We start from the raw sequence: 14,271 nt of genomic DNA, 5'->3' as shown, positions 1-14,271 counted from the left end.
AAACAGGTCTTAATATACCTTTGACCTCGATTACAGATGCCATATTCTAGAATAGCCTTTCCACTAAATGTTGACAGATAACTTAGCACATTCTTTCATCAATTCATGAAAGTGGATGTACATGTGTTAACTTCAACCACAATTCCATTTCTTCCCAAAGAAGTTCAGATAGGGACTGTGCTGTCTAGAATCAACATAACTGCGAAACACTTAAGTGCCGATAGAATTTTTGCAACATTATGTTCTTAGTAAAAAGAGTAAGTACAGGAAGTTAGCTTGTCAATTGCACACATTTAGTCTTAAAATCATCAGTGTGCACACAACTTTTTGTTACTTAATATTTTTAAAATATGTATGTATAAATGAAAAATGACATCACATGTAACTTTATAATTTCTACCACAAATCTTGTACTAAAAATTTCTCAGTGATTAAATTTACGAGTATCAGTGCTTAAAAGAAAGAAGCAACACACATTTTTGTGAAAAATGTTTTTTTTTTTTCTTTTCATTCTTTTTATTCAACATTTTTAGAAGGAGAGTTTGCACCAGACAATAATCACATCCTCACCATAATTATGTGCAAATATCCACTGTTTTTATGTAGAACTGTTTGCTTGGTCCTGAATATGGCAAGGAAAACAGAAAGGAGAGTGACAATATGGCAGTACTTGGTGTTTCCCCAACTTTTCACAAAAGACAGTAAGTTCACGATCCCAAAGGGCACCACAGATTTAATTTTCTATAAAATTAATATAAAAATACCTCTGAGGCAATTAAGTAATAGGGTTTTGACTTTTAAGAAAGAAAGCAGACTTCTACAGTTTTTTTTCCCAGTACTGTCGACGAAATTCATGGGCTGGTGCGTCTCCTTCTGCACAATTTGCTGCATGCTGATTAAAACACAGTGCCCTCCAGCAGATACAATCTATCAAAAGCAGAAAGCAGTTAGTAGGATATTGCTATTTCAGAAAATTTTGAAAATATGTCAAAAATCACACAAAAAGTAAGATAAAAACTTGGAGTTGAATTTAGTATTAAAAATATTAATGTAAAGAGCCTCTGCTCTTTGAAAACTTGAATGCTTTTGCAGGTGTTCATTTATAATAGAAGATATTGAACATTTTGTATAGACTATGTCCCAGAAGGACATAGTCTATACAAAATGGAGGGACATTTAAACATGGCAAAAAACTTTCTACTGGATTAACATTTTGGTCCAGTGCCTCAGACTATTTTTGAGGTACTGATAATTAACCTGGTGAAAAAAAAGGTCTGAACTGAAATGTATTTGCTGCACAGTGGTGCACATCAGCTCAGCTAACCCTTTTATTCCCCTACAGGGAGTAGGCGAGGCTGTTTTAGTCCCATCTAACTTTTGGAGACTGAGGGAACAGTTCAATCTCCATTGGTAGCCAATCAGAGATAGCTGGCCCAAGACTATCACTGATTACACATAGCACCCAGTGAAGAGAGAGGCGAATGACAAGTGCTACCATCTCATGATCCTTAATCCTAACATTACGTTTAGGGCCTGAAAATAGTGTGGGTTCTATAGTCGATTTTCTTGAGTTTTGGGGAAAAAATCCTGCATATATATATATAAACTCGATGTCAAGTGCTTTTAACCAGGAAATGACAGTATGCAATATTTGTAGATTGCTTGCCAGCCAGGTGCTTCTTTGTGCTCCAAGAGTTATTGCTTGGAATTACAGCTGGGGCTACGAAGGACAATGTAAATCACGTTTTGTTCTGGCTAATTTTACTTTGCAGGATTAAAAAACTTACTACTTCTGCCCCAAGAGGCAGTAACTGCTTGGTCCAAGATCAGAACTACAGCAGGTGGTTGAAAACCTCCCAGTTGTAGTGCCATAACCACCTGCATGCATAACTGACAATGTATGACATAAGCATTAAGTTCACAGGTGTTTGTGACACAATCACATGGCTACCTATAATTGATCCTATATTACAGATAATTCTGTAATATAGGATTAACAGCTTCAGTAGTAGTTTTGATATCCACTACACACACTTTTCTGAAGTCAATGCATTATATCAAACCTGTTTTAGTGGCAGGACACTTGCTCTGGTGTAGCACACTTAAAAGAAACGTAATAACACTGTATGTATATACCCATTTCTTTCCAGTGGCTCTTGCTATCTTGTGAACTAACAATACAACTATATTTGCTATCAGTCAATGATCTAACACAAATTATTAACCTATCAATCAGAACACTAAATAATCCTCATCACTCTTCCGGCACTTGGATCCTAACCAGCTCCCTCCAAATACAAGAGACATGAGACTGATCTCTGCACAGCCAATTGCAGCCTCATACTCTATGGCACTACAGTGTCATGTGGAATCACTGCTGGGATTTCCATGGCCAGATTTTGACCTTTTGCATGGGCAAGCGCCAAATTCACAGTCCATCATCATTCGTTATATCCAGGTAGACACCTAGTAATGGGATGCACCATGAGAAGGTGAGGATTGGATATCAAATTAGAAACCCTGGTAATTATCTCTGAATTCCTCAAAAGGCTATGTAGAGTGTCTCCTCCCAGTTATCCAGCTTTAACCTTAAAACAGAAATGATAAAATCTTGATATCAAAATAAGCAAAGCAAAAATAAAGCACAATTCTATGGATAAAAAATTACCTTTTTTTTTTGTTAAAAATAATTCTCGATTTTGTCAATTTATAAGTTTTTGTTAATGCCATAGCTAATTTTTATCTTGTGTAACTACCAGTGTTAAAGTAAATATGTATGTTAACTACTTATATAATTCATATATGCTATAAGTGACCCAAGACCATTTATTATTATATTTTTTTTATTAATAGTTTATGATCATTTTCATACATTTTCCCATCTAACAGTGAATTTCTTGAATCACTTTTATGAAAAAAAAAAACTTCACTGACATTAAAAACAAAATCATTCACTATCACAAAAACTCTTAATAAAATAAAACCCTCAGGGCTACATATGAGGATGGTCTGAAAAGTTCTCAGCCTAACAATGAAAAAACGAATTTATAATTTCAAAATTATTTTTCAACATAATCTCCCTTAAGACTGATACATTTATTCCAGCGATGTTTCAGCACCATTATCCCATCCTTGTAGTGGTTCTCAGTAGCAAATACTCCTCTACAGCTGCAATCACATCTTGATTCGAAGAAAAATGCCGACCAGCTAGGAAGAGTTTTAGTTTTTAGGAAGAGATAGAAGTCAGAGGGAGCCAAATCTGGAAAAATAGGGTGGATGTTCCAACAATTCATAGTTCAGATCCCTTAATTTTCCCATTGCCAAAAGATCTTTGTGGGCAAGTGCATTGTCCTGATAAAAGATGAATTTTTTCCTTCTGCAAACCGGGCGTCTTTTCTCTCACGAATTTTTTCGTCTAGTCTAGTTAAAAGATCAGAATAACATTCCCTGGTTATTGTTTTACCCTTTTCAAGATAATTAATAAACAAAATGCCTTTAGCATCCCAAAATATTCATGCCATAACCTTTCCTGCTGATGGAACAGACTTTGTCTTCTTTGGCGCTGAACAACCGGCTTCTGTCCACTGTTTTGACTACTGTTTGGATTCTGATGTGTAATGGTGAATCTAAGTCTCATCCATAGTAATAAATTGACGCACAAAATCAGTTTTATTATTCTTGTTAAAATGCTCCATGCACTGTTCAGAGATTTTCATGGGAGTGTTTTTTTGATCTGCTGTGAGCAAGCATGGCACCCATTTAGTGCAAAAATTTTTTTATATGCAATTCTTCATGTAAAATATATCCTACATGTTTTTTTGAAATGCCTATAGTCTCAGCAATTTCACACACTTTGACTTGCCGGTCATCCAATACCATATTGTGCTGATCAATGATTTCTGGTGTTACACTTTTTGGACATCTTTCACATGGATCATCTTCAAGGCTGGTACAGCCACGTTTAGACTCAGCAGCCCATTTCTTAATTGGCGAAAACAAAGGAGAAGAGTGCCCATAAATTTTTATGAACTTTGAATAAATTTCTTTTGGCATTAAACCTTCTTTTACAAAGAATTTTATAACCGTACGATACTCAATTTTATCCATTTCAAGGGATACAGACAACACTATTGCTTCAGACAGCTGCATAAAACAAACTACTTGATAGAATGACTTGCAATTTCACATGAATGCTTATGACAGATAGTGTTGCCATCTATGGTTGAGGCCGAGAGCTTTTCAGACCATCCTTGTATACAAACCACCTTAGTGGATTTATGAATTCTGATTGGTTTTGAAACATTTTCTGATTGACAGCCAGTGATGTCATATAACACAGCAGAACTCAGAAAACAACTGAAAAGCATTTAGGTTAGAATCAAATGTAAAGAATGGTTGGAAAATAAAAAATAAATAATCTGTAATACTTTTTAATATCTATAACAAATAAGCCAATTACTGCAGTCTGCTGCGTATCTATTTCAGTTGTTGGGTTGTGATTAATTGGTTACCTTGTGGTCTGAGCACTCTCTAAATATAAAATAATGAAAGGGTATCCTATCCTCTTACTGCTCGTGTTTCATTATCAGTGTTAATCCACAAAATGGTTTATAATAATTACAAGCATTCCCCCAATAGATGCAAAAAGGTTAAAAACAAAAGAAACTACTACTTACAACTAAAAATTCTCACTTATCAGGGATGAGAAGATGGGCACATTTTTCAAGCCCTGAAAAATGGGCATTCATTTTTGAAGACTTTCAACAATGTATATATTCTGGGCATTCTACATTAGTTATTTAGGTTTTGCTGTGCAAAATCTAAACAACTAATCTGGATTCCTAGTGTTTGAATCTCAAAAATTAATGACTGTTACAAAATAAGTTATATTTTGCAACCATCATCATCATAAAGAAACTTTCTCACCTTAGACATTTGTGCAAAGCCATCAATCTTCTGCATTTACATCATCTGATTTTTCATCCATTATTTTGACATCACCTTCTACATTAGTGGCAATAGCCTTTTCTGCTTTTTTCTTCTTTTTCTTAGCAGATTTTGGACCTACAGACTTATTTAACAAAGTCTAAGAGAATGAATAAAATAAGAATTAATATAAAATATGATATATATATATATATATATATATATATATATATATATATATATATTCATTTTTAATATAAACTGACTAAAAACCTGAGAATTATAACAAATTGAGATTTATTTGAAAACGCAACATGTTTCGTCGAGATTGACTTCATCAGGCGTTAAGAACATAGAAAGATATTAAAAGACACCGAAATAAACATTGAGACACTCTAAAGCTATACAATTATAAAGTTATGATATTCGACTGTAAATTACAGTTATTATGAACTTGAGCTATAGTCCGTGTTAAAGTTCTATTGTTGTACACTTATGCATGCGTGGAACCACGCAATCTCCAGTATCTGATAGTAGAGCTGAAAGAGTCAGGCAAATTATAGCCTGAGATTATTGTTCATATGAATATATATATATACAGGGTGTTCGGGATAAATTTGACAGTTTCGTAAGGAAAAAGAAAATCTTCTTTGTATCTATTAAATTTAATGAATTGACAAAAAAACATTACAGGCAGAGTTAATTACAATACTATCAACAAGATTTACTCAAAATAACCACCATTAGCATCGATCACAGCTTCAATTCTGCTTCGGAACCTCGAACAAGCTGATGCTACAGTCTCCCTGGGAAGGGCCGCAAAAACTGTTTTAATTTTATCCATTAACTGGGCTTTTGTATTACTGGAAGTGCGATTGGTGTCTTTTTCAACTGCGCCCCATACAAAATAATCCATGGGGTTAAGGTCTGGGGAGTTTGGAGGCCAAACATTTGGACTGGTGAAGTCGTAGAAATTTTCAGACAACCATTTTTGACTTTTCCCAGAGGTGTGGCAAGGGGCCGAATCCTGCTGCCATACATACGGCCTACCATTGGCTACCCTTGTTATCCAGGGCTTGACTACAGTTAGCAACTCCACGAACAAAGCCCGAATTCCAATGCCAGGGTTCTTCAACACCTGTTCCTGCAGATTTGCGAGGAATTCTGCTGTACGAACGCAATCAGATCGTCTGCTAGGGATCTTTCTTCTTGCTACATCCTCGTAGTCACCATTGCAAGTCTCTAGTTCATGCCTGATTGTTTTTACTGTATTCAGGGAGCATTGGGCAGCAGTCGTAATATCCTTATTTTGATGGCGGGCACGAATCATCATGATACAAGTTATTCTCTTCCATGATTCAGGTGGGTTCCAGCTATCCATCCTTTCTGACATCTTGTATATGAATGAAGAAGGGTCCAAACTTTTAAATGAAGAGAAGTGTGTGTTAATACATGTAACTTACGGAAAAATATAATTAATTATAAATATGTCAAATTTATCCCGAACACCCTGTATATATATATAATATAAAATAAGAACATTATCTCTTAATATCAGACAACTGATGCAGATAGTGGGAATGTATAGGAACTGGAATACATAGCAATCTACCATTTATCCAACCCTTCAATTATCAGAACTTACTATTCTGATACCTGAAGTACAATTAAATGGTGCTTTAACCAGAAGTTGATTGACATGCAAGGATCAGTTAAAGAGCAGATTACTGTGTGTGCACATATATACCTAGTCTAGTTATAAATACTGTTACAACTTGAACAGCAATCTGCTGTTTAACCAACACTTGCATGTCAATCGACTTCTGGTTAAAGTACCATTTAACTGTACTTGTTATCAGATTGACAAGTTCCGATAATTGAAGGGTCGGATAAATGTAGATTTTAAGTCAGTAAATCATTTACAGCTTTCAGCACATGTATAAAGTACACATAGCAGCACTCAATGTTCAAAATATCCCTCTCTGTCGTCATGCATGCCTATAGTCTGTGAGGCTGCATACTGATGGTGGCATGCACAACATTCAACAGAAACACTGTCACTGGTGAGGTGTCATTTCTTGCAGGCTACTCTCTCTCTCTCTCAAGCTCCAAACACAATTTGAAGTCCAACAAATTCAAACCAGGAATTCCAAATGGCGATATATGGTTGACCCATTCACCTCCAACCACTGTTGTGTGGTCCTCACCTTACATGCAGGGGAGCTGAGTTCTGCTGGAAGGTCAACTGCCTACTGTGAAACAAGGTGTTGTTCAAAGGCCATACCACAAGTTCCAACATGGTGTTTTGATGAACTTTGGTGGTGATTTTGCCCCTTTTCTCGGGGAAATGCAACTCAGATACATCATTCCGATACATCATCCCCACCACCCCATCACTGACTCAGGGTGATGACCTCTATGAATCCTGTGTGCTATGGCATGTGCTGTGCGATGCATCCATCTGGAGCATATATCCAATCATTTTGGCAGTTAAATAACTCATCAATGGTGAAAATCTCATCTGTGAAGAGGATATCTCCGTGTCTGTTGTTCACGTACCTCCGGAGAAGTGGTTGATTTTATCACCCTCTCTGCATAAGTTGTGGTTTTAGGAAGTATCCAGTAGAACGACGATAGGCTCTCACCCCTAGGTCATCAGTTAGTACACGACATTGTTCCCTGTGAAATGTTCATCTCTTGGGACATAACTTTCTGTGTTCTCACAGGATTACAGAAGAGGTGTGCCTTCGCAGCCCCCACAAGCTGTTGTGTCATAACGCAGCACGGGTGACATGTTCTTTGGCAGTCAGATATGTCTTCTGTATCGTTATAACAGTTAATAGTCTGATACACGAACATCCTACTGATCCTGAGTGTTTAAGTGCTGAAATTAACAGGTGGCGCATTCCGACTTGGGAAGCTATTAGCTATGTGGTTTTTATAATCTGCCCACTGCATATTAACCTGTATGGTTAAGCAACTCCCCTTCTACTGATAAGCACGCAAATGTTGGCAGTGCACAGTCCGGGAGTGTGCAGAAGTTGTAACAGTATTTATGGCAAGCCAGTGCATATTCTGCAGACTATGAGTAAGCATATGAACACATAATACATACTGGATACCAAAAAAGATTATCACAGAGAGATCGTCCTGATGTTAGAATTGCTTGAGATAATCAGTCAGAAATACCAATGTCACAGTAAATAGTAGAACATGCTACTAGCTAGCATTTGAAGAGTTACAACAGAGAAAATTAACAAAATACGATAAAGATGAAGAAAATGGCATAAATCTCTGTGTATATTTGATATCAAAAAATGTATTCATATCTTTTATTATTATTATTACAAAATGACCTCCAAGGAGTCTGGGACTCATTGAGGGAGATCACATTACTTCATATCTGCTCTTGAATTCATTCATGCTATTTGCACCCACAACCTCAAGCAAGCCATTCTATGAAGAAAAATTCTACCTCTTATCCCTTTCTTGTCTTTGTTCATTCTCTCCCCACTATTCATCCCATAAGACCCTTTCAAAAGTTCATGGGCCTCTTTCTCCCATCTGCAGTCTAGAAAATTCTCAATTTCTCCTCCATCTTCATTCCACAGCCCCAATATCATCTTTAACACTCTCCCCTCTCCACTGTATCTGCATCAACTCTGAAACCAAGACACCAGATTTACACACAGTAGTCCAGATGAGATTGTTTCAATGTCTTATAAAGAGGCAAAATGATTTCTTTATTCTTTCTTATAAAATATTTCCTTATCCGAATGCAATTTTTGTTATATGACCGAGGAACTTTAATTTCCTACCTATTAAAACTCCAAGATTTCTAGCCTGGTCAAATATCTCATTACATAAAAGTGTATAATGTTATGTTTATTAACACTGAAATGAGAGCCATTTTCACATGCCCACAATTCGAATCATTCTGCAAGCGCTGCATGTCAGTTTCAAAGATAGACATAGTAATCAGGAATGCATCATCAGCAAATAGCTGTATGCCATGTTAAATCCTTCTCAATATCATTAATGTAAAGAGTGAATAACAATGAATCAAGGACTGATCCCAGGAGTATACAACTAGTCACCTTAAATCTCATAGGCTCACACCCTCCATACACAAATTTTTTGATATCAGTTACTTAGTCATCCTCTTATCCAAACTGGTAATTTCTAATCCAATCCGATATCCTCCATATCTCAGTCAGTATAGACGAAGCCCTTTGGTCGGAAAGACCTGGGTTTGATTCCCGTCAATGAAGTGAGGAACCTTTATCTGATCTCTTTCGATGAAAGGTGAGTTAGCCAGTCTCATACAGAGGTAGGGGATTTTTTTGCCTGGAAACTTGGGTTTTTCGTTCCCCAGGTAGTTCACCATTGCTTCCCCAGAATGGGGGAAGCAATGATGAACTACTCTGTAAAAATCTCACCAGGAATACTTTATGGGCAATGCCTACAAAGTCACCTATGGTCGGAAACGACTGAAACGGAAATTCAGATCAGATCCGATATCTTCCCTTATGCAGCAGCTTTTCATGCCAAATCCTGTCAAAAGCCTTAATAAATTCAAAGTCTTATGGTGTACTCATTACTCTTGAGTAACTCAATCCTGTCACATTATTACAAAATGTGAGGAAGTTGCTCAAACGTTACTTTCCCCTAGTAAACACAAGCTGTTCACTGCAAAGTATACGTTTTCTATCAACACATTTCTGTAGGTGATCTCTTGCTAACTTTACCAAATTTTTCGCCCATATCTTCATGAAATTTTCATCACATGTGGTAATAGTAACAGAGCCTCACATCGAATAATAGTTTGCTCTGACTTTAGATTCTGTGATTGGACAATTTTTCTTTGCAGAAGCCAGAATATCACATACCTGAATACGCCATAAAATTATGCAATCCTTTAGATACCTCTTCAAGCATGATGAAGTCTCATCACATTATAAAATCTGAACAAAGTCCTTCCTGAAAAGAAAACAGGTTTCACAGTCTCCTAGGTCACTCACCACATTTGATCGCCATCTAGATTTCTTTTTATGAGGTATGCACAGAGAACCTCATTTTTTCTTTCTCCTAAATACAAATCTCATTCCTGGAAGAGTGTAAACCAATAGTCAGTGAGTGAATAGAAATGAAACAATAAAGGTCTTTCTCCTGCTGCTATAACATTGTGGACATCGCTATAAGGGTACACAAATTTATTCTTGCTGTCATTAATTCACCAATTCGCAGTGCATGCTCTCCCTCATTCAATGGTCATTTTTATAAATCACAAAGGGTAAACCTAGAACTCATTAGTACCACTGATGAATTAATGATTTGGCCATCTGTTGAACTAATAAGGAAGCCCAACAGATGGCCAAATGTGACCATCTACTAAAAGTTGGCAAACTTTTACAACTGCAGTGAAAATCTCATGATTCTAGTTTATAACACACATGTATGTATGTATATCATCACCATCATCAAATTCTTGATATGTACCCTCAAGGGGTGTACAGGATATGATAGTACTGCATGAAAAATTTACAAAATTACCACCTTCCTATCTACAATCTTCCTCCAAATCAATCTGTAACCTGTCAAGACTTCAACATTATCAGATCTTATATTTCTATCTTCTAAGGCAGTTTTTACTGTATCAATCTACCTATATCTTGGTGTTGTTCTGGGTGTTTTCCCTGCCAACCTGACAAAGAATACTTGTTTTGCTAATCTTTTCTCTCCCATTCTGTTTAAGTGACCACACCACCTGATATTAGCTCTGCTAACAATATTAAGTTCTTTCCTAATATCCCCATTTTTAATATGACATTGTCACTGATGCCATCTGTTCACCCCTCTAATCTTTCTCAAGAATCTCATCTATGGTCTCTAGTCTTGGGTCAAGTGTTCTATTTCTAACCCAGCAATCAGATCTATAAGTTAAAATTGGTTTGAACACAGTCTTGTATACAACTAATTTAGTGTTCTGACTAACTCTCTTATTCCACATAAATTTATTCAATTGCCTTCCTACCATACCAGTTTTGTTAATTCTGTGGTCTATTTCCATATTTAATTTACCATCTTCACTAAAAATCGTGCATAAGTAGTTGAAATGTTTTACTTGTTCTATAGGTTCTCCATTCAAAATGCAGTTTATTTTCGATGCTTCTGCCTATTTTCATTGTCTTTGTCTTGTTATTGCTGACCTTCATACCAAATCCATTACAAGAATTATTCAATTTAGTCAGGGAATCTTACAGACTTACATTATCTATATATAATGTTATATATAGATAATGAATAACAGAGGGGATAATGTACATCCTTGTCTCACACCAGATTTAACATTAAACCATCTTCCTTTACTTCCTTCAATTCTAACTGCTGACTTACAACTCAAATAAAGTCTAAGTATTGCTTGATATAATGCCCCATTAACACCATATAACTGCAGCGTATTGAATAGCTATTCTCTTGGCACCTTGTCATATGCCTTTCCAAATCGACAAAACTTAATACAGATCTTTGTTATATTCCCATGATTTCTCGACTATTTGTCGTAAAGTGAAGATCTGATCCTGACAGCCTCTAATTGGCCTGAATCCAGCTTGTTCTTCACCAAGATTTTCTTCCACAATTCTTCTCATCTGTTTCTCAAGTATACTTGCATAGATCTTGCCAGGAACACTCAGTAGGGAAATACCTCTGTAACTGTCACATTCACTTTTATTTCCCTTTTTATATATGGGTACTATGAGAGCTCTACTCCAATCATCGGGAATTCGTCCCTCTGTCCAGGCTTTCTGAACTATGCAGTGCAGCCACTGTAAGACTCTTATACCACCATACTGCAGCATTTTTGGTCGAATATCATTTACTCCTAACATTAACATCTCCAATTTTGATATCATGTTTAATACCACTTTCCTTCATAATGTTATATATAGATAATGAATAACAGAGGGGATAATGTACATCCTTGTCTCACACCAGATTTAACATTAAACCATCTTCCTTTACTTCCTTCAATTCTAACTGCTGACTTACAACTCAAATAAAGTCTAAGTATTGCTTGATATAATGCCCCATTAACACCATATAAGTGCAGCGTATTGAATAGCTATTCTCTTGGCACCTTGTCATATGCCTTTTCCAAATCGACAAAACTTAATACAGATCTTTGTTATATTCCCATGATTTCTCGACTATTTGTCGTAAAGTGAAGATCTGATCCTGACAGCCTCTAATTGGCCTGAATCCAGCTTGTTCTTCACCAAGCTTCTCTTCCACAATCCTTCTCAACCGTTTCTCAAGTATACTTGAATAAATCTTACCAGGAACACTCAGTAGGGAAATACCTCTGTAATTCTCAGATTCAGTTTTATTTCCTTTTTTATATATGGGCACTATTAGAGCTCTACTCTAATCATCTGGAATTCGTCCCTCTATCCAGGCCTTCTGAACTATGCAGTGCAGCTGCTGTAAGACTTTTATCCTTCCATGCTTGAGCATTTCTGGTCGAAAATCATCTACTCCCGTGCCTTTCCACATTTTAGGTTTTTGATGGCTTTTTTTTTTTACTTCAAGTATGGATATGTACTGATTGCATGTCTGCTGAGTGTTTTTTAGTACTGTGATATCATCGCTGCGTGCTTGTTTCATTTAGCAATTTTTCGAAGTAATTACTCCATACATCAAGTATATCTTTTTCACCAGTTTTCATGTCACCTGTATCATCTCTAATTCCTTTTACAGCACTTTTTGCTCCATTTCTGAGCTTTTTCAACAGCCTTCAGAATATTTATTTTCGATGTTCTTACCAAAGTCTTCCCATGACTTTTGGTTAGCTAGTTTTACACAGTGTTTAGCTTTCTTACATTTGTCTCTGTATTTTCTAAGAGCACAAGCTGACTTATTTGCCAGGAACTTTTGATATGCTTTCTTCTTTTCCTTCACTGCCTCTTTAACTTCCTGTGTCCACCATGGAGTTCTGATTTTTCTATCCTTGCAGACAACCTCACCACATGTCTCTCTGGCAGAATCAATGTTTTCTTAAGGATTTGCCACTGACTCTCCAAGGTTTGGTTCCTGTCCTCAAACGCTTTTCATTTTTTCTTGAATAATGTTTGTGTAGTTTAGTCTACAGTTTACATCTGAGAGCTGCTCAACTTTTATTCGGTTTAAAACTTTCTTACATGTTCTTGTCTTCAGTATGAAATTGAATTTTATCCTGCTCAAGACTAAATGGTAATCACTTCCAATTTCAAATCCTCTGTACACTCTAGTGTCCTGCACCAATGGGAAATCATCACTATCAGCAATAACATAGTCAATGAGAATTTTCTTATTCCTTGCCTCTTCTCTGCATGTAAATTTGTGCATATTTTTATGTTGGAATATTGTGTTAGTAATAACCAGGCAAGGTTCTGAGCAGAAATCCAACAGATATTTACCATTATTATTAGGTTTGCTCTTTTCTCCAAATTTTCCCAAAATATTTTTGTTTGCCTGACAATCATTTACTACTCTGCTATTTAGATCCCCAACAAGGACCAACTTTTCCTTTTTCATTGTGTCAGTTGCTATCTCTAAAGCCTCAAAACATTCCTCCACTTCTACCTTAGGAGAATCTTCTGTGTGGCCATAGGAACAAATAAGTCTCATTGTCCAGTTCCCCTATTCTGATATCTGCCCACATTTTTCTACTTCAAGAAGATTATTCTCATATTTAGTGTTGAATACTATAGCTACTCCTTCTTTTCCCTGATTGTTATTGCCTGAATATAACATTTTGTATTTATTGCTCAGAAAGATCTCACTAGTTTTTCTTTTTTTTTGTTTCAGTCACTCCTATTATGTCAATCAAGTACTTATCCAATTCCACTGCTAGCTAAGTTTCTTTGCCATTCAGGCTTCTTCTGTTGATAGTACCGACCTTGAACTTTGGTGATGTTGAGTTGGGATGTGTTTCAGGATTTGTTCCAATAGCTTAATTTTCGCTGTTCACCCTGGTTCCCCTGATGAAAACAAGGAGATGCCCTTGTTTAACCAGGCAACACTCCAGCTGGCATGAAAATCTGTCATGTTTACCATCATTGGTTGGCTAAATCCCAAATTGCCAACCCATCCTCGTTCGTTCAGTATCCAAGTAGATACCTAACAGGGTGTACCACGAGAAGGTAAGGATTGGACATTAGGTCAGAAGCCCTGGTCAGCATTCCTTTGAAGTCGATGTGGAGGTCTCCTCTCAGTCATACAGCTTTACACACACACACACACACACACACACGTAGACAGTTTTTTACCTTGGGTATATGTTAAAGATACCAAGCTATTTTAGAA

At 36.5% G+C, this 14,271-nt stretch overlaps 1 protein-coding gene across 1 annotated transcript in view; it reads right to left on the bottom strand.

Annotated features, from left to right (window-relative positions):
* Positions 1-717: 717 nt before the first annotated feature.
* Positions 718-14,271, bottom strand: part of LOC150109377 (proliferation-associated protein 2G4) — a 179,035-nt gene continuing 165,481 nt past the window's right edge. Inside the window, exons 13-14 of the mRNA XM_090407788.1 lie at positions 4,927-5,086; positions 718-927 (exon numbers count right to left, since the gene is read on the bottom strand). Coding sequence (XP_090263914.1) covers positions 4,949-5,086 — 138 coding nt within the window. The 3' untranslated portion in view covers positions 718-927; positions 4,927-4,948. The remainder of the gene's footprint in view (positions 928-4,926; positions 5,087-14,271) is intronic.

This window comes from Typopeltis vanoorti, chromosome 2, assembly GCF_054136105.1.
Source record: "Typopeltis vanoorti isolate ZY-2024b chromosome 2, IOZ_Tvanoo_1.0, whole genome shotgun sequence".
Classification (NCBI taxonomy): domain Eukaryota; kingdom Metazoa; phylum Arthropoda; class Arachnida; order Uropygi; family Thelyphonidae; genus Typopeltis; species Typopeltis vanoorti.
This window is presented reverse-complemented; position numbering and strand designations above follow the sequence as displayed.